Raw genomic sequence first — 22,544 nt, forward strand, 5'->3', positions numbered from 1 at the left:
TTTGAAGCGCTCTAACCGGAAGTCCTTCGTGTCAGCGTATCTGCCGGTTCAGTCAGTTTAGAGAGAACTGCAGAGAAGATGGCGGCGTTACGAGTCGTGGTGCTATCGGGGAGCGGCAGGGCTCTCCTCGGCACATCGAAAACTATCCAGACCAAGACGGTGAGCACAGAGACGAGAGTTTTATTCATCTATGTTTATTATTCTGTTCTTTATCAGGCCACGGTGACGCTAATGTTAGCACCGAGCTAACGTTAGCGCCGGTGTCAGACAGTGAGGAGACGCAAGGTCACTCGTGTTCACACACACTGTCAGAATGTCTGCTGCTTCTCTAACGTCACCTCTGCTCTTAGCCCGTCCTCTTCTTCATGTAAGAAGTATTCTGCCTTATTTACCAGCTCTTTAACACGTCTTCAGCGCGAAAGCTTTGCTAAAGCAAGCGAACTGGTTAGCTAATGTCTGTCAAGCAGCCGGCAAACTGATCAGGTCAACAACATTTACTCCTTTTTATTCTCTGTGTGTGGAAATAACACCCCGTGTGTGTTTGTGTGTCATCACAGTGACGGTGCATGTTCACGCCCTTAACTTAAAGTTAATAACAATAATAATATGTAAAGACATAATCCGAAATGAACAGCCTGCTAACGGGTTAGCATTTCAAGGACTGTGAGGACTTCCGGTGACGTCATAAACGTGACTGTTTGATAAACCTGTAACGCTGAGGTTATGAAGCTTGTCTGAAACGTTATAAAAGCTTTGCATTAGTTGTTATCAGGATGATATATTTAAGTGAAAGTATTGATTATTATGTTTGCGATTATTTACATTTTCAATGTCTATAAATCAGAGGTCCTACACTCAGAGATCTTAGGATATTATGTTTATTTGTGTAGCAACTTTATTAAAGAAGTGTTCACAAAGTGCTTTACAAATAAAACAATACATCAACATTCAGAGATAGAAGTAACAGGTAAACAGGAAGTTTAAAAATAATATAAAAGCAGATCACAGAAATACGACAGATGTATTAGGCAGTTAAATACAATGATATTCAACCAGGTCGATAACACACTGAAAACCGAGGGACACATCTCAGGCTGTACGTAGAATGAGGATAAAAAGAAGAGATAAACCGGAGATGGTGAAATGAACAAGTCGACAGAGGGCCGGAGAGTTTAACATTAAAAGGAGTAGGAAATATAAAATACTAAGAGCAGTAAATACAGAAAGGGAGAAATCATAAGGTTAAAAACATTTAAGAGGAGATAGGTAAAAAAAAAAAAAAAAGGATGGGAGAGATTAATAGAAATCCTAAAAGGAGAGATCACGTGAAAGCAGATGTAAGGTGTCACTCGGTTTGTTAGAGTCAAAGACACATTCAGGATGTTTTCCCTCCAGTCGTTTCACATTTTGAACAGCAGTTTCAGCTTGTTGTGTACTTTTGTTAACGGTACAACATTTCTTAATGTCAGGCAGCACTGGGCACCTTCCCTAAACGTATCTGGGATGATGTCACGTGACACCAAACGCCTTCTCGTTACAGAAGCGCGAGTGAGGGACAGTTTCATAAGAACAGTCACAGTAAAGAGAGAGGACGTCCTCCAGGTTTGGATCTGAAAACTCTCGAACATCCTGCTCTGTGTTTTTATTGGTTAACTCTAAATGTGTCCTTCCTCTGTTCCTCCTTCCCTTCAGAGGGGACGTCCTTGTTCTCTTGGTGTGGTTTTGTTTGTTTGTTTTGTTCAGCGTCTTTGAGGATGAGATGTAAAGCTGCTTTGATTTTTAAAGACATGAAACCTCTCCAGAATCCGAGGATGTTTTTAAAACGGGTCGATGTTGTTTTTGTCCGTCTTCTAAACTGGTGAATGGCGAGCGATCACCTCTCACCTCGTGTGTCGTCCTCCTCCGTTAGGCCAACATGTCGATGGCCAGCCTGTCGAGGAGTAAGAAGGTCGCCCTGTCGACTCTGGGCGTGGTCACAGCCGGCGGGGCGGGGCTCGCTCTGATACTGAACCAGTCAGTCAAAGCCTCGGACCTGGAGCTCCACCCCCCTAACTACCCATGGAGCCACGCGGGACCTCTGTCGTCGCTGGATCACGCCAGGTTTAAAAACATCTGTCTTACCTCTTAGAGTTCACATTCACACTTCACATTTCGTAGAGTCCGATCACATGTTGACACGAAACTAAAACTCTCCTCTGTCCCTGCAGTATTCGCCGTGGTTACCAGGTGTACAAGCAGGTGTGTTCAGCCTGTCACAGTATGGAGTACCTGGCCTTCAGGAACCTGGTGGGAGTGTCGCACACAGAGGCCGAGGTCAAGACCATCGCGGAGGAGGTGGGTCTAGAAGGTGTTACTGAGTCCCGCCAGTAGATGGCGCCCTCCCCGGCTGTGTCGTCCGTTATCTCATAAGAGGCGTGCTGTGTGCAGGTTGAGGTGGTGGACGGTCCCGATGAGAGTGGAGAGATGTTCACCCGGTCTGGAAAGCTCTCCGATTACTTCCCGAAGCCCTACGCCAACCCCGAGGCGGCCAGGGTCGCCAACAACGGCGCCCTGCCTCCTGACCTCAGCTACATCGTCAACGCCAGGTAACAGAACCCGCCCACCCGACCACGGGTGAAGCCGACCACGCTTCTTGAAGAAATGTTTGGTGCTGACTTGTTTGGTCTCCGCGCAGGCACGGAGGAGAGGACTACGTGTTCAGCCTGCTGACGGGATACTGCGAACCGCCCGCTGGAGTGGCGGTGAGGGAGGGGCTGTACTACAACCCCTACTTCCCTGGACAGGCCATCGGCATGGCTCCGCCCATCTACAACGAGGTGCTGGAGTACGATGACGGTGAGCAACAAGCTCGTTCAAAGTCCTGTGAAGTTTCCAGGTATTTCACGTGTTAGAGGAGCGGATGAAGACGGATCCTTCCGGACGTCTCGTGTATCGACACGTTCTCATCACGCCGCTGAAAAGGTCACGAAGGCTGCCCGTGACATAACTCATGACTTGTGCTCTTCCTTCACAGGCACCCCGGCCACCATGAGCCAGGTCGCTAAAGACGTGTGTACTTTCTTGAGGTGGGCCGCAGAGCCGGAGCACGACCAGCGCAAACGCATGGGCCTGAAGGTACACACAGACACACACACACACACACACACACACACACACACACACAGTTGTAAAAGAGTAAACAGGAAGTAAGTGTTTCCGTTGTGGTCTCGTCTCCAGCTGCTGATGGGCTCGGCCATCCTCGTCCCTCTGATCTACTACATGAAGAGACATCGGTGGTCCGTGCTGAAGAGCAGGAAGATCGCCTACAAGCCTCCCAAGTAAACGGAAACAAACGCACCCCTGCCCGGGCCTAAAAACTACCAGAGAGGGCTGCGTTCAACGACGCCACGACGCTCGCCACTCACCGCACAGAGAACAAGCAGAACAACCCATACACACACACACACACACACACACACACACCTTCGCCTTTCCACGATGGGGTAGAGTAACAGGAGCAAACAAACTTTGTCTCAACGAACAGAAATAAAAGTTTGATTGGTTTTGCCCGTCTTTGTAAAATACTCGATGACCACGGGGAGCGCTGGGAGAAGGTCACCCTCTACGTTTCTGTAAATCCTGTTTGTCTTTTCCCCGGAGTCACGCCGTGGAAGGAACGCAGCCTCTGAACGTCTGTTTTACTGTACAAAATAAATTATCTTAAAGGAAGCTGTCCTGAGTGCCGTCTCTTTTATTCTGCACGCCGTCTGAGCTGCTTCATGGAAATATGAAATAAACCTGCGTGTGTGTGTGTGGGGGGGGGGTGCTCTTCCTTTAATTAAAGTATTTAGTTAAAATTAAAATTAAATTAAATTAAATTGAGTATTTCTAAAGTGTTTACGAGCTGCTCTCAGAGACGTACAAGGCTAAATTAATAAACGGGAGAACATGTGCACAAACGTGCAAAAAAAAAAAAATTTGATCACAAGGTCGGGTTGTCAGGTTGTTTTTAGACGCTTCTTAAAAAAGTCCAAAGATTCTGCAGAGCTGAAGGTTTGAGGGAGTGGACTCCAGAGAGCTGAAACAGCGAAGGCACAATCACCTTTTGTTTTTTAAATTAGAGCGGGTGATGAGATAATTGGGGGGGTGCAGTGCTTTGTATGTAGGTAACAGGATTATGAATGTTACTGGAAGGGGCGGGGGGGGGGGGGGGCAGTGACACAGTAACGCTCCTGCTCCTCGTGTTCCAGGGAGCCTTTAACCCGTTTGTGTATTTAGTTCAGAAAATGTAGCTTTCAGTTTGTTTCTCTTCTCCAACTTTCCACATTTTACAACCAAATCTCCTTCAGTGCTCCTTCAAAGAGAAATCACAGAACACAAACAAACAGTCTGCTATGGATTCCAGGTTATCTCTCCCTCTCCCATTTCTGTCTGAGCCGAGCTGTGGCGTGCTTCAACTGCAGGCTAATGCAAGTATCAGCCAATCAGATGGCAGCAACACAAAGCACGTAGACGTGGTCGAGATGATCTTCTAATGTTGAAGCCGAGCATTGAAGGTGATTTAATTGGGTTTGAACGTGGCGAGTGTTTCAGTCTCACTTCCTGTCTGAGGCGAGTCGTCTGAATGGTGACTGTGATGGTGATGAAAGGTGCGTGAACAGGTAGGTGATCGAACCCGGGCCTCGCCGCAGCAGCCTGAACGAGCAGAGAAGAGGCCGATGAGGATCTCATGCAGCGGTCTGTTTCCCTGAGTCGCTCTTCAGGTTGGATTTTTAGCCTCCCTTCCTTTGAGCCTGCAGCGTCGCATCGTTCCACGCGTCCCGCCTTTCATGGCGGTTAAACAAACAAGTGTGCTGTTGGTTTAAAGCGGCTTCAGGCCTTTATGAGGAGATCATCTTATTGTGAAGAGCTTTTTTTTCCTCCCCGCTGCTTCACCTGCATTCACAGCTTCATCTGCATCACAACACACACAGATTAGCCTAATAGCATTAGCGGATCTCCCCGGGTCATTACGATTCCAATTATTTCTATTATTGTTATTATTATGAGTGTTATTATTAGATTAAAGTCGGTCGCAGACTCGCGGCGAGAGGACGCAGTTCGAGCGGGAAAACTAAACAGATGTTCTCCTTTGGTAGCTGAGAAGAAAAGGGCTCAGGTATTCTTTGTTTCAGAGTCACTCTGGTGAAAAAACCGCTCACACGAGGGAAAAGCCTGCAGACACACGAGATGTTTGTGTCTCCTGCAAAGTTTGCAAATAATTCCGTTGATGCTAAACTAAAATGGGGAGTCTACATCTGAATGGGGTTTTCCTCCGGCTGCACCTCAAGCACTCACAGAGCGGAGATTATCTGTTGTATGAAACCTCAGGGAGTCTCATTCTCATTCAAAAAACCACTTCTTCCTTCTAATTGGTGGCCAGTGTTAAATCCTCCACTCCCATTTCAACCAGCAGGCAGCAGCTTGTCTTCATGCTGCTTCACATCTCAGCACCCACTGACCCTCTCACATCGACTCCAGGAAGCCTGAAGCCTTTTCAGGTGTTTTTGTCAGCAGTGTAGTTTATTAGTCGCATCATGGCGGCCTTGCACGCTCCTGTTAAAGCTGAAAACAGGCCGGCGTTTTCCATCGACAGGATCCTGGGACTGCAGCTGGAAAGATCTGAAAACTCCATCCTGAAACTCCATCGACCCTGGACAGGTGAGGAGCGAACGCTTTTCAACTCCTGTCAGAGTTAAACATGCAGAGAGAAGGTGGACGTAGAAACACATGAGAAGGATTCTTTGTCTTCTTGTTTTTACAGTAATTTAAACGACAAACGTTTCGTGTCCCTTCATAATAAAAGCGTGGCGTTGCTAATAAGATAGACGTTCCATTAAATGAGAATCACAGCTGGTCACGTTCAGAGGAATAATGTGAAGTTTTATTTTTGTTTTTTTTATAGATTTGTGTGAAAATAAGAGGAGAAGGATTCATGATTCATGGAGTTTATTCCCACTCTTTTTTCAGACGTGTAATTAAAGTATCTTTTGCAGGATATCTCTCTGATTTTTTATTTTTGCATCTGACTCGTCCAACGTTAGAGTGATGATCAGACCAAAAAATGCATCTGTCCATCTGTCTGACTGATTCTGTTCTGTATTGTTCCTCATTACTTTTCATTCATCACGATCTTCTTCAGCAGCTCTATATTATTCTCCTGACGTGAGACAAGGAATGACCGTAACAAAATGTGCTCTCTAAATACGTCTGTTTTATTACATGGATTGATCAAGATAAAAAAAATGAATAAAGCGTAAACGTGAAACAAACATAAGTGAATCCAAGTGTTTCATGAATCTATGAGCTGTTATTATAGAGACAGGACAGGAGAGAGAGAGAGAGAGAGAGAGAGAGAGCCACAGGTCGGATTCAAACCCGAGCCATTCACTTGAAAGACCACAGCTTCTGTAATGTGGCACTAACCACGAGGCTACTGGTACCCTTAAGGGACATTTTTAAAGATGTTTTGATGTTTGATCTGCTCTTCTTATTTTGTCCCTGTGAATCCAGAGATCACAGCGGAGAAGGAAAACAGAGGACACAGTTCGAGCTCGACACAACAACAACAACAACAACATCGTCCTCAGCAGACGAGCTCCAGCAGACCGACATCAAACTGGTACATCGGACGCAGGCCACGCACAGCCTTCACCAACTGCCAGGTAGTCAAAGTCACAGTGATCATAAGTCAGTCAGTTAGTGGAGAATAAACAGAATACTGTGATGTTGGTCTGTTAAAGGAGCAGTGTGTAACTCTGACCCCTAGTGTTTGGAATTGGTACTACAGTCCAAATTCAAGAGAGCCGTCAATCACAGAGGAAGAAAGTGTCATCGTCTCACTCTCTACACAGCTCACTGATTGGTCCTTTAATCTTAATTAATGAATTAATGAATTAAATCTTTCCTCCTGTAGGTGAAAGTACTGGAGTCGGTGTTTCAGATGAACTGTTATCCAGGGATTCAGCTGAGGGAGCAGCTGGCGGAGAGTCTGGACTTGGACGAGGACAGAATACAGGTTCTGATAAAGCGCCTGTAATCTGAAATATTATTCTGAGATCAACACAGCTCTGACTCTCACAAAGAAAGCACAGTTTGGAAAAAACCTGTCCATGAGTTAGAGGTGGTATTGATCTCTGATTGTAGCTTGATGCCTGCTCTTTCTGACCGTATCCTCTCTCTCTCTTTGTTTATCTTAGATTTGGTTTCAGAACCGGCGGGCGAAGCTGAGGCGTTCCCTCAGAGAGTCTCGCCTGCAGCTGGTTCAGACTGCTGTGGCTGATCTGCAAGCTGGACGCGATGTCACAGGCCAGCTGAAGAAGGCCGAGGGAGCAGAACACGACCTGACCTCTCTCGAGGAAGAGAGGGAGAGGTGAATCCCGACATGGTGTCCTTGTGGATAACTGTAAATTGTAAAGCTCTGACTCGACATCGTGAGTTGTACTATCGTCATCTAATAGAATCTGTTCTGACAGCAGAAGTCAACATGTTTCCATCCCGGTACAAAGAAAACAAATAGGTCTGATCAGTTATTGCCATCAGCTCTCAGTCTGTCGTTACGTTGACTGAAAGTTCGACTGATTCAGCATTTTCAGCATGGAGAACGCCATCAACATGCCTCTGGAGAACCCTGCAGGACGGTTCTAAACCAGTTTCCCCCAGATGTCCTTCTCCCCTGCAGTGTTTTCCAGCCCGTCCTCCGGGAATCCCACAGCGTTCCGGACACAAAGTGTGGAAAGGGCTTTTGGGTATTGTAATTGTATTTGTTGCAGAAGTATTTGAAATTTAAGGAGTGGTGTCCCTAAATGTTTTTAAATCTGGAGACAAGAGAGCAGATTCTCTAGGATCTTGATGTTTGCAGCGTGACTGCTTGAACTACGGACTCCCAGAATGTTATTTCTTTGACTCATTGATGTTTCTCTCTTAAAGATAATTTGTTTGCGTATCTTTATGTATATTTTGGATGTTTTAACTTTTTGCTCCATTTCTCACCTCTCCTATTTAAATGTTGTGTTCAGTTTGTTTCTTGTTGACTCTGATGAAGGCCTCAAGCCGAGTCACGTGAATAAAGTTCATACTACAAATGTTGCTGGAGCTTTTCCACCTCTTTCATTCTTGATGCACCTTGTTAGTTTGTGAGGTTGTGTTGGAAACCCCCATCTCTGGTTCGTAGAGCCTCCAGTGGAACAGGTTTATAAATGTACCTCCAAAAAGAAAAGGTTCACATTTGCTCTTCCTTTGCTTGCTGTTTTGTGACTTGACATCCGTGTCTTTTTAAAGTTGTAAATTCTTGCAGCAGCTGTAACAGTGACATCTCCTGCAGAGTATTAATAAAGTATTTATGGCCCTTGTTTGTCTCACCTGTGTTTGATTACCTCAGTGTCCATCAAGTCTCTGTTGGTGTTTCTGTCCCTTCTCTCCGTGTTGTATACTTTTAGGACTGACGGTGTGGAAGTGGCGTAATTCGCCCGCCTCATGTTATTTATGGTAGATGTACTTTTTGAGACAGAGTACATCAAAAATAAATCTTTAGTTTTATTATTATTATTAAATGGTTATCTGGTTATCTGCGCCAGGGTCCTCCTCTATTGTTTTAGATGAACTATCTCATGTAGTGACGTGATCAATCGTCATAAATACAGATTATTCTGGGTCAGACATAATCTTGTGTAGCAGAAATACCTTCTTGCAACACCTCAGGTTTATATTGTATCTCTGTATTTGGTTGGAAATCAGTGATATCAAGAAAACAAGACAAAAATGCAACATGGCTTTTCACAAACATTTTATTCATGGCTCATTAAATGAAACAAGCCGCAAGCTGTGAGTTCTGGTTTTTTACTGAGCGAGAGAGAGACAGACACTCTGATCTTTGTAGGTAGCTGGGTCCTGGTTTGGTCTCTGCGCCCAAAAGACAATAATGTACGAGACCAAATATAATAAACACAAAAAACAGAGACGTGTGAAATCAATACGTCTGACTGAGTCGTCTTGTTTACGAGTCAACCCGAAGATTTAGTGTTTGACAGTGACGGTGCGCCGGCCTTTGATGTCTCTGAAGATGGAGCAGTCCAAGTCGGCAGTCAGGGTCCTCTCTCCGAGCCTGTAGGGGACGATGAAGAACTTGAGTCGTATCCGTCGGTTTGGTTTAATGTCTGGGAGTCTGAGGGTAAAAGAAGAGAAGACAGGTGACGTCTCACGTGTAGGTCAATGTCCCAATACCTAAACTATGGCTGGTTATTGAACCACAAAACCCATCTGGTATCGAAGTCCCAGGAACCAGAAATATGTAGACATGATTATTGTGATAATCTCAGGGTTTTAAACAAAAGAGTGCCACATGGTCTTAATTAGTCTTTTACATTTGCATTCATGTTACCAAACCCGAACACTAAATATCAGCATGAACGCTGCAAGTACATTGGTATATTCCTTCCAATGGAAGAGTGTTCTATTATTGATGCTATATTAATCTGTATATTGTTACTTACAATACATTTTTTGTATTTTGTGTTACATTTTTTTTATTTATTTTGTACTATTATTGTATATGCTGCTGGAACCTAAATTTCCTGAGGGAGTCATCCCAAAGGATCAATAAAGTTTAGTCTAAGTCTAAGTCTAAGTCTAAGTACAACAACCTTTCTTAATGTGAAACAGAAAGCTACACTTTGTTAGCTGGAACATGGGGTTACTGATTCTTCAGAATAAAGAAGAACAAATATGAAACACGTGATAAGAAACCCTCAAAGAAGTAGCCTAAAGATGAGTCAATCGTGATTTAAATGCTTGTCCCCCTTGAACTGCTACCTTTCAGTGGTGGGGGAGTTTGAGTACCTGAATGATCCTAGGGGCTATGTTGTCGGGGGCTTCATGCCCCCAGAAGGGTCTCCCAAGGCAAACAGGTCCTAGGTGACGGTTCAGACTAAAAGCAGTTCAAATAACCCCTATGACGACAACAGAAATAAGGAACGTGACCTGTGGCCTGGGTTGGGGCCCTATGGAGATCGCCTGTTGGTCGGACCTTTCCCCGTGGGGCCCGGCCCAAACGGACGACACGGGTCTGTCCTCCTGTGGACCCACCATCCACAGAGGAAACCGTAGGGGTTGGGTGCAGTTTGGATCGGGTGGCAGTCAACACTGGGGCTTCAGCAACCCAATCCCCGGACACAACTTCTGGCTTTTGGGACATGGAATGTCACCTCACTGGGGGGGAAGGAGCCTGAGCTTGTGTGGGAGGTTGAGAGGTATCGGCTAGATATAGTCTGGTTCACCTCCATGCACAGCTTGGGCTCTGGAACCCAGCTCCTCAAGAGGGGTTAGACTCTTCATTTTCCTTGGAGTTGCCTGCGGTGGGAGATGGCGGGCTGGTGTGGGCTTGCTCATAACCCCACAGCTCAGTTGCCATGTGTTGGAGTTTACCCCGATGAACGAGAGGGTCGCGTAACTACTCTTTTGGGTAGGGAACAGGTCTTTCAGTCTTGCCTCGGCCTTTAAGTATCTTGGGGTTTTGTTCACGAGTAAGGGGAGGATGGAGCGCGAGATCGACAGACAGATCGGTGCAGCGTCCGCAGTCATGCGGTCGCTGTATCGGTCCATCTATGGGTGATGAAGGAGCTAAGCCAAAAGGCGAGGCTCTAGATTTACTGGATAGGATCCCAGATACAAGGGACTGAAATGTGCTTCTTCCGTAGGCTGGGCAAACCGTTAGAGATAGGGTGAAGAGCTCGGCCACCAGGGAGGAGCTCGGAGTAGAGCCGCTACTCCTCCAAATATACAGGAGTCAGTTCTGGATGACCCCTCCATGGGGAGGTGTTCCGGGCATGTCCCTCCGGGAGGAGCCTCGGGGTAGACCCAGGACATGCTGGAGAGACTACGTCTCCCGGTTGGCCTGGGAACGCCTTGAGAGGGAAGTCTGGGTGTCTCTGCTTAGACTGTTGCCACCACGACCCGGCCCCGGATAAGCGGTAGAAAATGGATGGATGGATGTTTAGTGTCTTAAACTATGTACATTAGTGCATGCAGACAAACTTACTTGACTTCATACTCTCCTCTCCAGAGGCCAATTCCAGATATGGTCACAGTGCAGTTCTTCAGCACCTCGTTCAAAGGGTTCAAAAAAAGGATTTCTGCAGTTGTAGGAGTGAAGAGTTTGACTTCACCAGGAACCTAAAACACAAACAAATGTAGTTGATTGTTTAAATCAAATCAGTAAAGCTGTTTTGGGTATGATTGACACATCCATCTCTAAACTTGGTCCTCCCCAGAGAACAGAGAATGACATCATTCTTGAATTTCCCTCGGGATCAATAAAGTATCTATCTATCTATCTATCTATCTATCTATCTATCTATCTATCTATCTATCTATCTATCTATCTATCTATCTATCAGCTACGTCTGAAACTCAAATGTATTGTTTATGGTGTCTAAACGGACTACGGGAGGTGGAGCCTTCATTTTCGGCTGACTCAAGTATAGACCATCTCATAGTTATTGCTGTTGTGCTAATGTTAATGTTACATGTATCAGTCTATTGTCATATTTAGCTGTTAAATAATGTGAGAGACAGCTGGACAAAGGTCGATGACAGAAAGATGAAAAAAAGAAAGATGTTCTCTACTAACGGTGACGGTGACTGGAGGGTCAATCAGCACGACGTCGACCTCACCCAGGTAGGGGTGATCTGGCTTCTCTATGTCTCTAACCAGGGCTGAGATCTTCATGCTGTCACACAGCAACATGGGCTTACAGTAGACAGCGAAGGGGACCACGATCGGGATGATCAGATCTTCAGGAGGGAATAGAATTTCAGATGACAAGACCAAAATCCACAAAACAAAACATACAGTATATGTTGTACTTTACTGGCTTTTGTTAACAGTTTGAGATATCTGTCTGATCAAAATCTCTGTCCACGGAAGAAACCTCACCTTTCCCTGGCAGCAGCGTCTTTTCCATCTTCTCACTTTGGATGTCCCCAGATAGGTGTCCGTTGTAGTTCATGGCTTGAACGCCGATGTTGATGATCAGCGGCCTGTCAGCAGTACTTTCACTGCTCAGCACCAACTTCCAGTTCACGTCCTGACCGTTTATCGGCTTTGAAACCTGAAGGAAGAGAGATTTGTGGCACAGAAGGTTTTATATGGGTAACGTATTCCACTACACCCATTCATTATGAAGCCGAACTGTAAAGAACTGCAGAGGGAGTCGACAGAGAGAGACTCCGCACACCAGAAGCTGCTCCATTTAACCTTGTAAGGTTTCAGCACTCGCCCTTCATCAGACATATATTTATCTTTCTGTCTTTGGATATGTTTTCTGTCCAGCACCCAGTACTCAACTTTATGTGGATGTGCCTGCAGTTTGATATTTTAGCAGAGGGATACGTCCCATGAACTGAGACATATAAAGACCAGTAACGGCATGACTCACTCTTTACTGACAACCTTAACAATGCACCTTTGGTCATTGCCATCACACTGGTATCATCTATACTTTGCTTGGATTGATCAGCATAAGTCACTAGTTCTAAATAGAAACATTGCTGTGACGTACCTTTTCAAATCGTATGGACACTTTTGGCGGTGGAGGGGTGACTTCAGGAGTTTCATCGTCTGTCTCCACTGTGGACTCATTCCCTGTGGTGTTTGGCATCCCATTCTCCTCCGTCTCCTCATTCCTGTTCCCCTCCGTCTCCGCATTCCCGTTCCTCTCCATCTCCTTTTTCTTGCGCTTCTTTTCCTCCTCTCTCTTCTTAAGGCTTAAGATGGCTTTTCTGAAGTGGGACCTTTCTGCTTTTGTTCCTGTAAAGGAAGTAATTCAATCATTGGTTCAGACCCAACATCCAGATTGAGCTCATGTGTGATGGTCTTTTATGGTGAACCCACCCTCTTTGGGTTTATAGGTGTCGGTGATGTCGACCCTGTCATTACTGCCCACAGCTTTCGTTGAGATATATTGACCCACGATGCTGGTGTCAGCCTCTATTTTTTCAAGTAATCGGTTAGGTTTAACCTGATTGGACGAACAAACACAGACAAAAGAACCAAAGAGAGATTTTCATTGAACAATCACAGAGCTGCCTTTTTTATTGATCCATGTCTGTTCTGTAATGGCTGCAGTATTGCTAAATGTTATTTGGATGGTGATCGCTCAGTCTGTGCTCACTGACCAGCCAATCGATAACATCAGCGTTGACCTCAGCAAAGACAAACGGAGTATCATATTTAATGTCTGTGCGTCCTTTCAGGATGGCTGCTTTTGGGGATGGACCGCAGCAGTAAATACCTAGAGGAGAGAGAGGGGGAGAGAGAGAGACTTAAATTCTGTCATCCATTCTTCCACCTCAGTGTGGTTGGTCATTTCTGAAAACTAGCTTAATTATAAAAGTAGCATTCCCTCAGTGCTCCCTCTAAAGCCACGCCCCCTCATTTATATGCACAAGCAACTATCTTACTGCTCATAACAGTCAACGACAAACAGTATAAACTCCATCATCAGTGACGAGCTTTGAGTGTGGGCTTGTGTATGCAGGGGGTCGAGAACAAGCATGGAGTCAGGAATGCTGTGATTGGTTCGTCAGATTGGTACCTCATGGCAGACATTGGTCGAAGTTTTTACAGGCTTACAAACTGATACAGATGATGAATTTTCTTTGTTCCTTTTTCGGATTATTATTAATAGACCAACCCTGCCTTTAAAAAAGGTTGATGATGATGAAGTACAAAACTTTTGAAATTGAAAGTGAGACTTTTTGAGGCCAAGAGATGGAAAGAGAGAAAGAGCCAGGAGAAAGTGATCTCTAATCGACTCTCATGTCAGAATCTTCATAACATTTACACCCAATGTTTGAGAAATATTCATTTGATGCATCACAAGTAGAAAAAGGATATCAGGTTTTCATGATGGCAGGGGGTTAACTTCAGGTGGAAGCCAGGTAACGATTGCAAACAGTATATTCATATGTCCTGGGATGACTCCAACATGTGATTACCTTATGTTTAAATTCTCCGACTCCACCTCACAGTAATTATGAAGCCATGGCTACCATTAATCAATCAGTGGATAGTAATCAGGCTATATAAGTAATCAGTCATTGTATGATGAGTTTTAGAAATAATACTTGTCAACAAATGGTATTGATAATAACATTGAGGGTGAAATTGTATTTTCTATTCTTTCAAAATTTTATGACGTAATTGGAAAAAAAGGGGTCAGCTTGTAAAATTAAGTGATAATAGTTTGGAGGAAAAGATTTATGGAGTTGCATAACAGAGTCCATACCGTTGCTCCTCTCCTGTGGTGTGGGATCAAGAACCTGCCAGCCATCGTATTCACCATTTTCTGACAAATCTGGGCGCCTCATCCACCCCTCTATCCACACGTGGAAGCTCCTGAAACACAACACCGCATTCAGACTGTTCAACAGTTTAAAAGACTAAAGAACACTGGACACACAGATTATCCTACGATACAGTAATCCTTCTGACAACACCTTAATCTGCTGTTAGTCCAACACTGTAAGTCACTGTTCCCATCAGGTTCTTGGTTTGGATACAAGGTAGACACTGCCAAACTGAGGTTATTATTTACGACATCAACTCGAGTTTTGTCACAATGCAAGTTCAAGGTGGTTCGGAGTAAATTTTGGCAGTTTTGCTGATCCTTACTGATCAGTTTAGACCGCTGCAGGTGTCCAACAAAAGAAGTACCCCCATTCTATGGGTTTTTTGGTCTTCCCATACTGAAACTCTCCTGTCATTGGTCGTACCTTGAAGAAAGTAGCGACAGAGACGACACAGCGGACACATTACAGCAGGAGAAAGGTCATATGTTTGTTCAGATGTGACTTAAGACCAATCACAAACAAGTACTATGGTCATACCCTTTCCCATTTGTGAAATATATTTGCAGGAGCTGAAATATTTAGACAGTTGACTTTCTGGTCGCCCTCGCCTCATGGTTAGATTACAGTACTGCATAAAGAAAGTTCAATTTTAGGACTAGATGGAATAATCCCATGATACAAGAAACCTGAGTAGAGTGGTAACAGTAGGCTACATGCATCGGCGCTGCTTCAGTGCTGTTACGGCACTGGACCTGGTTGGGTGGGATTGCAAAATGGGGGATGGAGAGGAGAAAGGGGGGATTGTTGACAGCTTCATTGGGGTCATCAGGTGGGCACCCTCCTTCAACGGTGTTTCAATGACAGGCCCACGACACCTCCAGAGGGCTCATCGGCGCCACCTGGTGTCCCAGGTGCGCCCCCCTCTGCTTTCAACCATTACGTGCTGAAGGTCTTACTAGAGCTCCAGATGGTGTCGCTCCTCTTCATCCACACCCATCGACTGGCTGTCTCTGCTGCCCCTGAGAGGGCTTTGATGGTGTTTCGCAGGGTTTGGCCTCGAACTCCAAAGTCCTTAAGCAGCCTGATGGTTTTCTGGCCCACAAAGCCTCTGCATTCAACCTCCACTGGACAGACCTTGGCTTTCCATCCATTCTGCTCAGCATCAGCTGCCAGCTTGGTGTACTTAAGGATTTGGCGTTCAAATGCCTCCTCCACAGCAGCCTCCCAGGGAACCGTGAGTTGGGAAGACCCAGCCACTTCCTGCAAAAGAGCTAATCTAAGCAACCCAAATTGGAGGCACCACAGCTTCGACCAGTCAGAGAGCATGGTCTTATCAATGTTTTCAAGGCCAGATATGGTATCCTGCTTGAGCAGGTCCAACTGCTCTGTGTCTTTGAGGGTGGCATGATACCAACGTCCAAGACTCTTGACAGGCTTCTCAGACACTGTTGGTATAGCCTCCTCACCCACACAGCTTCCCCCTCACGACCGAGATGCTTCTGGACTTACTTGGCTTTATTTCTATTCGGGTCCACTGGAAGTTTTCTTGCAGCTTGTTCAGCAGCCGCCGAGCACACGCCTTGGTTGTGGTGAGGATGGTCATATCGTCCATATAGGCTCTGATGGGTGGGAGACGAAGACCTGATTTAGTCTTCTGCCTTCCTACCACCCACCTAGAGGCTCAGATGATGATCTCCATAGCCATTGTGAATGCAATAGGTGAGATGGTATACCCTGCCATTATTCCTGTGTCAAGTTGCTGCCATGCTGTGGTACACTCATCAGTTGTCAGACATAGCTGTAGGTCATGGAAGTAGGCTTTAATGAGGGAAGTTACAGAATCTGGGAAACTGAAATAGTGGAATAACGTCCAGAGGAGATCATGACGAACTGACCCAAAGGCGTTTGCTAGGTCCAGGAACACAACATGGAGATCTATTCCCCCCTTTTTGGCAGCTTGAATTTGACTCCATATCATGTTTGTGTGCTCCAGGCACCCTGAGAAGCCTGGAATCCCTGCTTTTTGCACAGATGTATCAATACATTGGTTCTTTTCCAGGTGGGTGGCCAGTCTGTGAGCCACCACACTGAAGAAGATTTTGCCTTCAACATTGAGAAGGCATATTTGGCAAAACTGGCTGATGTCCACAGAGTCCTTTTCCTTGGGGATCAGGATGCCTCCTGCCCTCCGCCATGCAGTTGGAATTGCTTGTTTCTGCCAAACCACCTTCATCAGCCTCCATAGAAAGTGTAAAACCCCCAGACTGTTCTTATAGAACCGGTATGGAATTCCATTGGGCCCAGGAGGAGAAGTAGCGGTCAATGCGAAAAAGAAAAACGCTGAAAGCACCAACACAGGAAAGAAGAAATGTAGAAAGTATTGGATTAAATGTCTGTGTGTGTTCTCACCAAATACGGTCTGTGGTTTTTTTCCCCACGATTCCATCTTCAGAGCGGTATAGCTCGATGGTGAGATTGGCGTTGTTGTCGTGAGCTGAGTGGAAGTTGGTTATAATGCGACAGGGGATTCCAAAAAACCGCATCACTGAGAAGCAGACAGAAGGATTTATCACAGAAGTAATAAAAGTGTTTTCCACCATTCTGCAGCTCTGATAGGCAACGATTAAAGCTAGGGTTGCTACAGACATGTGGCACCAGCTTTACTCCTCTTTCTATTTTAGGCCACTAAAAGTCTGACTTTTGTAAGAGCTTTGACAAAGACCATGAACTGTCTGAGTTAAAGTAAAGTCCCCCAGTTCATGAGGCGATCGCACGATGCTCATTAGCCTAAAGGTGGCGCTGTGATAATCAAATGTAGTTGTAGCAACATAACGAAAACAGCACGACCAAACTGTATTTGGAAGATTATAATCCCTCAGTTAACCTGCATCTTTACCCGTATTGTAATGTACCTCATTTTTAAACTATTTATTATGTATGTGTATGAAATGGATCTGTGTCTGCAGTAAAGCTTTATATTAAAGCTTTATATATTGTCTTTTTGACACTTACTGTAAACCAGGGTACACACTCTAAAATAACCAAAGTCTGCAAAGATCTGTTGATCTGCTGGTTCCAAAGCTGATCTTGACAGATGTTCCTGTGCTCTGAGCTGTGTTAAGAGTGATTTTACTTCTCTTTACATGAAGTGCGCTGAGATAACATTGGTTTGAACTTGGTGATATACAGATACATTGATAGATCGCAACAGATGTTATTCCAGGTGTGAGAAGTCCGATGTTACCTGAACACATCACTCCGGCAAACACCCAGCATTGCCCGTATTTGACTGGTTTGAAGTCATTTTCCATCCACTTTGTGAGGATCACATTACTTCCGGTCCAGTGTTCGGGGTAATACCCATCACTAAAGTCACCACTCCATTTTCCCTCCAACACACCTTGGTCATCGCGATGGTTGATCTGCAAGACAAGGAAGTCTGAACAGATCTGGGTTTTTTGCACGTCAGTCTTTATTTTCATTTTGTAGAGAAGAATAAAACAAAAAAATAAACAGAAAATATCAGTACTTCTTCTGTCGAGAAACAAAAAACTGGTACGAATAATGTGTAAGATATGTACTTAATATTCTTACTGTAAAGCAGGTATAATATTTACATCGATCACCATCTTAATTTCTTTCTAAGAGGGCTAAACAGAACAGCTTTTACTGCAGAGAAAGAGGTTTGCAGTGAACATTTTCAGCTTTGGGAGCTATAGAAACAGAGTATGTCCTACCATGGCGCTGATCACACGGCTGACGTAGATGGGGTTACAGCGAGCTGAAACGTCATCAGCGGGGTCGTCCTTGTGTTTGTGGTTGAGGTCTAACAAACTCTGACAAATGTCCACCATGTTCTCCTCAAACTGAAGAGGACACAGGAGTTAAGTTAATCCAAGCAGGACGGTGGTCGGTGTGTGTGTGTGTGTGTGAAATAGAGAAGGACAGTACCTGTCCGTAGTCCCAGTATTCCCCTAATATTTCTTCCATACTTCCGCTGAAAATTACTCCATTTTCGTTCATCACATACTCCTGTCTCATCTTTTCATCAGCAAGAAACACCCAGTCCTCTTCGAAGACGAGAAGAGAGAGACATTGGATAAAGAGACAGACAGACAGACAGGGGATATTTATCAGGTAGATCAGGTTTAGGAGGACGTACCTGGACACCAAGGGTTGAAGAGCACCGTCAATGATGCCAGCTTTGTTTGCTTTGCTTTATAAGGCCCAACCATGTTGTACTTTCCTACAGGGGCGTCAGCTGGGGGGGTGACAGTCAGGGCCAGGACGCCCGTCTCTGGGGAGGATTCCTTTTTCAGCTCAATCTTCCACACGGCCTTTGCTTCTAGTGAACGCTTCACCCCATCTGGGATGGAGAGGAAGCAAACTGTCCCCTGTTTCTCACTGCAATGGATCCCTGTGGACAGAGTCAGAGTGTCCACTAAATGTTCATTCATACCGGAACATAACGGAACAATCCGGTTAAATAGATGCCTTGGGATAGTTCTTGTTGTGAACTAACCACTGCACCCCCATGGAGTCAAGTTACGAACACTTCCTACACTGTAACAGATGCAAACCTTTCAAATGTTTATTTCTTCATGTCACATGTACGCACGCCTTCCTTTAGGTCTAAAGATGATCAGATCAAAGATGTAAAAGAAGAACTAACCTGTGGATGTCGTGATGAAGAGCGGGTCCTTATCAGGTTGAAAAGGCTTCAACAGTTTGAGTGTCAGAGCGAACGACTGACCTCGCCTCACAATCAGCTGGTCCACCGAAATCTCACTGGTGTGGTGTGCAGCGTTGTTGATGTCACAGTGGAGATCGATTTCTTTCAAAAATGTGAATAGAGACACATCAGGAATAAAATAAAAATGTGAAAGTAAGATCCCTAAATGGGTCTAGATGAGTCCAGATGCCAAGCTTCACAAAGTTCATTATTTTTCGTGATATAGTTGTTTGAAAGATTTTATTTTTATAAAAAGCTAGCCTCTGGTGGACTTTTCAGGAACTGCAGGATTTCACACTTCAGCATCTGCTTCATTTTTCAACACTGCAGCTTACTGCTTGGCTATTTCACGTTGTGAGCGACATCAAGAATCAATCAGTTTGCACCACACACACAAGAGAGGTATCAAAACGACCGGCTCGGACCCGAAGAGTGCGTTATTACTTTGTGGAAACCTCGGGCATACAGTTTGGACACAAATCGAGTTTAAGCGACAAAAATTTGACCAAAATTTGCCCCATTCAAAATTTCAAATCCAAGAGTTTAACAGCCAAAAACGTCAGTTTTGCAAACATATTTGTAAATCGCCATCCTGAAGTCATTGTTGCTCGCATTTACAAACAAATTATGTCAAACGAAAGCTCTGAGTGTCCTCTCACTCATAAAGCAAAAAATGAATAAATAAAATGTTCCAGTCTCCCAGAGGAGCCATTTGTTTGACAGTCACACACCACATACACACACATTGAGCTCTCACTCTAACTGACGTCCAGAATTTCACAGTTTTTAATCATGTTTTAAAATCGCCACTGTGGTCCCAGTCTGAATGCTAGATAAAAATAAAATGTGTCGATACGTGCGCCTGTTTGTGCTGTCACTCACAGTCCAAACGGATCTGTGATACCATTTTTTGTTTTCAAGATATTTTAGGTTTTGCGAGCAGTGGTAAGCCCATTCAAATACATTGATGGAATGTTCTGGCAGATGAAAGCTGAACGTCAACCAATCAGTGAGCAGGTGGTCAGAGTTATAGTGGTGACATCATTGTTTGAGTGGGACAGATTTCTGTCTTAAGGCTGGTTCACACGGCAGGATTTTAAAATTGTTGGCCGATTCACACACACACGGCGATAAATAATCGGAGGTTTTACAGTTTTGGTCGTATAGAGTGTGGTGTACGGCCACACGGCAACATCAACACACCATACACGAACCGATTTCATTCGCAAACGTCCCCTGATCAGACGGGAAATCTCACAAAACCTCTCAAGATCAAACGTGATTCCAGAGTCAACAAACGGACGAAGAGGATGCAATAGGGATCGTTTGTGCTTTCACATTTTAAAAAGAGGCGTCGGTCAAAGGAGTGGAGACAACGGGAGCATGAGCTGTACTTGCTACATGATGATATGGAGGTGAGTAGATGTTGTTTTGCTACCGGTGATTCCTCGCCACTACATCACCTCGCTTTCTGATTGGCTACGCATCACAGTCAACAGGCTCATGCTCATTTTCCCCTACACTATACATGATGAGAAATCGTGCTAAAACAATCCAACATGATTGATCCAGATTTGAGATCTGAGCGGTCCCGACATTCTTCCGACCAGACGAGAGCAGTTTTAACACACCACACACAGCAGGATGATCTTATAAGATTATCTTATGATGATCGGGGCGTCCTAAAGATTATCAGAAGGGGAGAATCGGGGCCAAAATCGGCGTAATTATCCTGCTGTGTGAACCAGGCTTTAGCTGTTAGCTGGCTACAGTTAACCGCTCTTACTGCAGTTCCACACATAAACACACACACATACTCACACACACACGGCAACCACCCTCACAATCTCTGCACGAATTGTCAAGTTGAAGTTATTGTAGGTCTCTGTGGTATTTCATTTGCTCCACTGAGGGTGTGGACTGATCTGGTTAGATGTCCTAAAACAGGCTGAGTATGTCAGAAGTCATCTGAGGTGTCTTGACAGAAATGAGGTCAGAGTGGTGGGAGTGGTTAAGATATGTAAACACTCAGCAGTGTGTGAAATGTCCCTGACGGATGAGTTACAAATGTTGTTAAGAAGCATTTGTATTTTCAAGACAAGACCGGACAGGACTCGGTGTTAAACTTCACTTCATGAAACCCGACTCACAAGGCAGACGCACATGCACCGACATGTTTTTGTCTACAACATATATCCATCTTTAACTGGTGGCCTGCAAAGATCAAACATGGAGGCGTAATGCACAGATCTTTGGGGCGTTTTTAAGCTATCAGACTGTTTCATTATGAAACATGCAGCAGTTTAAGCCGACAGGAGTGCAACCCCTGTCCCGTGATAGACTTTTAAAGAGACAGGGGATGCAAATCATCCACAGATACAAACTTGTATGTATGAAATCTACTTTTGTATTTTACACATGAAGACATGCTCATCGGATGTGTCTCTGTTAGAGGAACAAATACAATGATACAGAAAAGTGTAATTCATGATTGGGGTTCCAGGGGCTGGAGCCGGTCTACTTCTAAAGCCCCAAAAGTGAAGCTTAAAATAAAAATAAAAGCATTGTTATACTCACCGGGTTCTTTACTCTCTGTCATCTTGGCAGATCTTTTCTTCTTCTCTCAGATCAGCAGATGAGCACACGCTGGCAGACAGTCAGCAGCACTACGACTGCTTGGCACGGGTTGAGTTTTAAAACATCTGCCTACAGATAGCCCAGCCCAAACTCAATAAAATATTCACGTCAAACAAGTATGTCAACTTGTTATGCAAATCATTTCATCACATCTGCAAAGAGCAGCCTCCCTCCCCCCGTTCATTTGGGTTTCATGTTATTCACCTTTTTTGGCACACACTCTGTTCTCCACAGGTGAGGAGAGCTCAGGTGCTCCCTCAGCTCTAATGCTATCAGCGCAGTCTGGAGGTCACGACAGAATGTTGAACTTATGAACTTAGGCTGGCAACACCAAACTTCTCTCACATGTGAACTGATATAAAGTACAATGTCTCCCAACCACCCACCAGACCAATGGTTCTCAACTGGTCGGTCGGGACCCAAAAGTGGGTCTGCCAATGCAGGCCTGGACAACACGATGTTGCCAAAGATCCATAAAGTGCTTTTTTTTTGGTCACGTCTCATTGTTCTGTCTGACGGGTGCAGTGTGGATCGGAAAGCTGTCGACGGCGGGGGCCTCTGCGACCTGTTCCCCGGATGCAGCTCCTGGCTTTTGGGACATGGAATGTCACCTCACTGGGGGAGAAGGAGCCTGAGCTTGTGCAGGAGGACATCTGCAGATTCATAAAGTATGGCCTTTGTCTTGTTTGTCTCACCTGTGTTTGATTACCTCAGTGTCCATCTGTTCGTGTTCCTGTCCCATCTCTCCATGTTTTATAATGTATATCTTTATATTTTAGGACTGACTGTAATATCTTCTTGCAACACC

General features: G+C 44.9%; 3 protein-coding genes across 3 annotated transcripts; 2 read left to right on the top strand and 1 right to left on the bottom strand.

Moving 5' to 3' along the window:
* Window positions 1-18: 18 nt before the first annotated feature.
* cyc1 (cytochrome c-1) lies at window positions 19-3,493 on the top strand. Its single transcript, XM_079341696.1, has 7 exons — window positions 19-159; window positions 1,910-2,100; window positions 2,208-2,334; window positions 2,428-2,585; window positions 2,675-2,835; window positions 3,014-3,114; window positions 3,217-3,493. The coding sequence occupies exons 1-7, from the start codon at window positions 79-81 to the stop codon at window positions 3,319-3,321; spliced, it is 924 nt and encodes a 307-aa protein (XP_079197822.1). The 5' UTR covers window positions 19-78; the 3' UTR covers window positions 3,322-3,493.
* Window positions 3,494-5,555: 2,062 nt separating this feature from the next.
* hesx1 (HESX homeobox 1) lies at window positions 5,556-7,394 on the top strand (the record flags this gene model as incomplete). Its single annotated transcript, XM_079342414.1, has 4 exons — window positions 5,556-5,679; window positions 6,532-6,683; window positions 6,935-7,036; window positions 7,218-7,394. The coding sequence occupies 4 exons, from the start codon at window positions 5,556-5,558 to the stop codon at window positions 7,392-7,394; spliced, it is 555 nt and encodes a 184-aa protein (XP_079198540.1).
* Window positions 7,395-8,932: 1,538 nt separating this feature from the next.
* LOC306823050 (protein-glutamine gamma-glutamyltransferase E-like) lies at window positions 8,933-21,698 on the bottom strand (the record flags this gene model as incomplete). The annotated part of the gene is made up of 15 exons (XM_079342415.1): window positions 8,933-9,181; window positions 11,054-11,187; window positions 11,645-11,808; window positions 11,951-12,125; window positions 12,576-12,823; window positions 12,908-13,034; window positions 13,192-13,307; window positions 14,304-14,413; window positions 16,777-16,912; window positions 17,612-17,789; window positions 18,105-18,233; window positions 18,319-18,437; window positions 18,530-18,784; window positions 19,040-19,201; window positions 21,677-21,698. The coding sequence occupies 15 exons, from the start codon at window positions 21,696-21,698 to the stop codon at window positions 9,034-9,036; spliced, it is 2,223 nt and encodes a 740-aa protein (XP_079198541.1). The 3' UTR covers window positions 8,933-9,033.
* Window positions 21,699-22,544: the final 846 nt, after the last annotated feature.

This window comes from Symphodus melops, assembly GCF_947650265.1.
Source record: "Symphodus melops genome assembly, chromosome: 4".
In the NCBI taxonomy this organism is placed as follows: domain Eukaryota; kingdom Metazoa; phylum Chordata; class Actinopteri; order Labriformes; family Labridae; genus Symphodus; species Symphodus melops.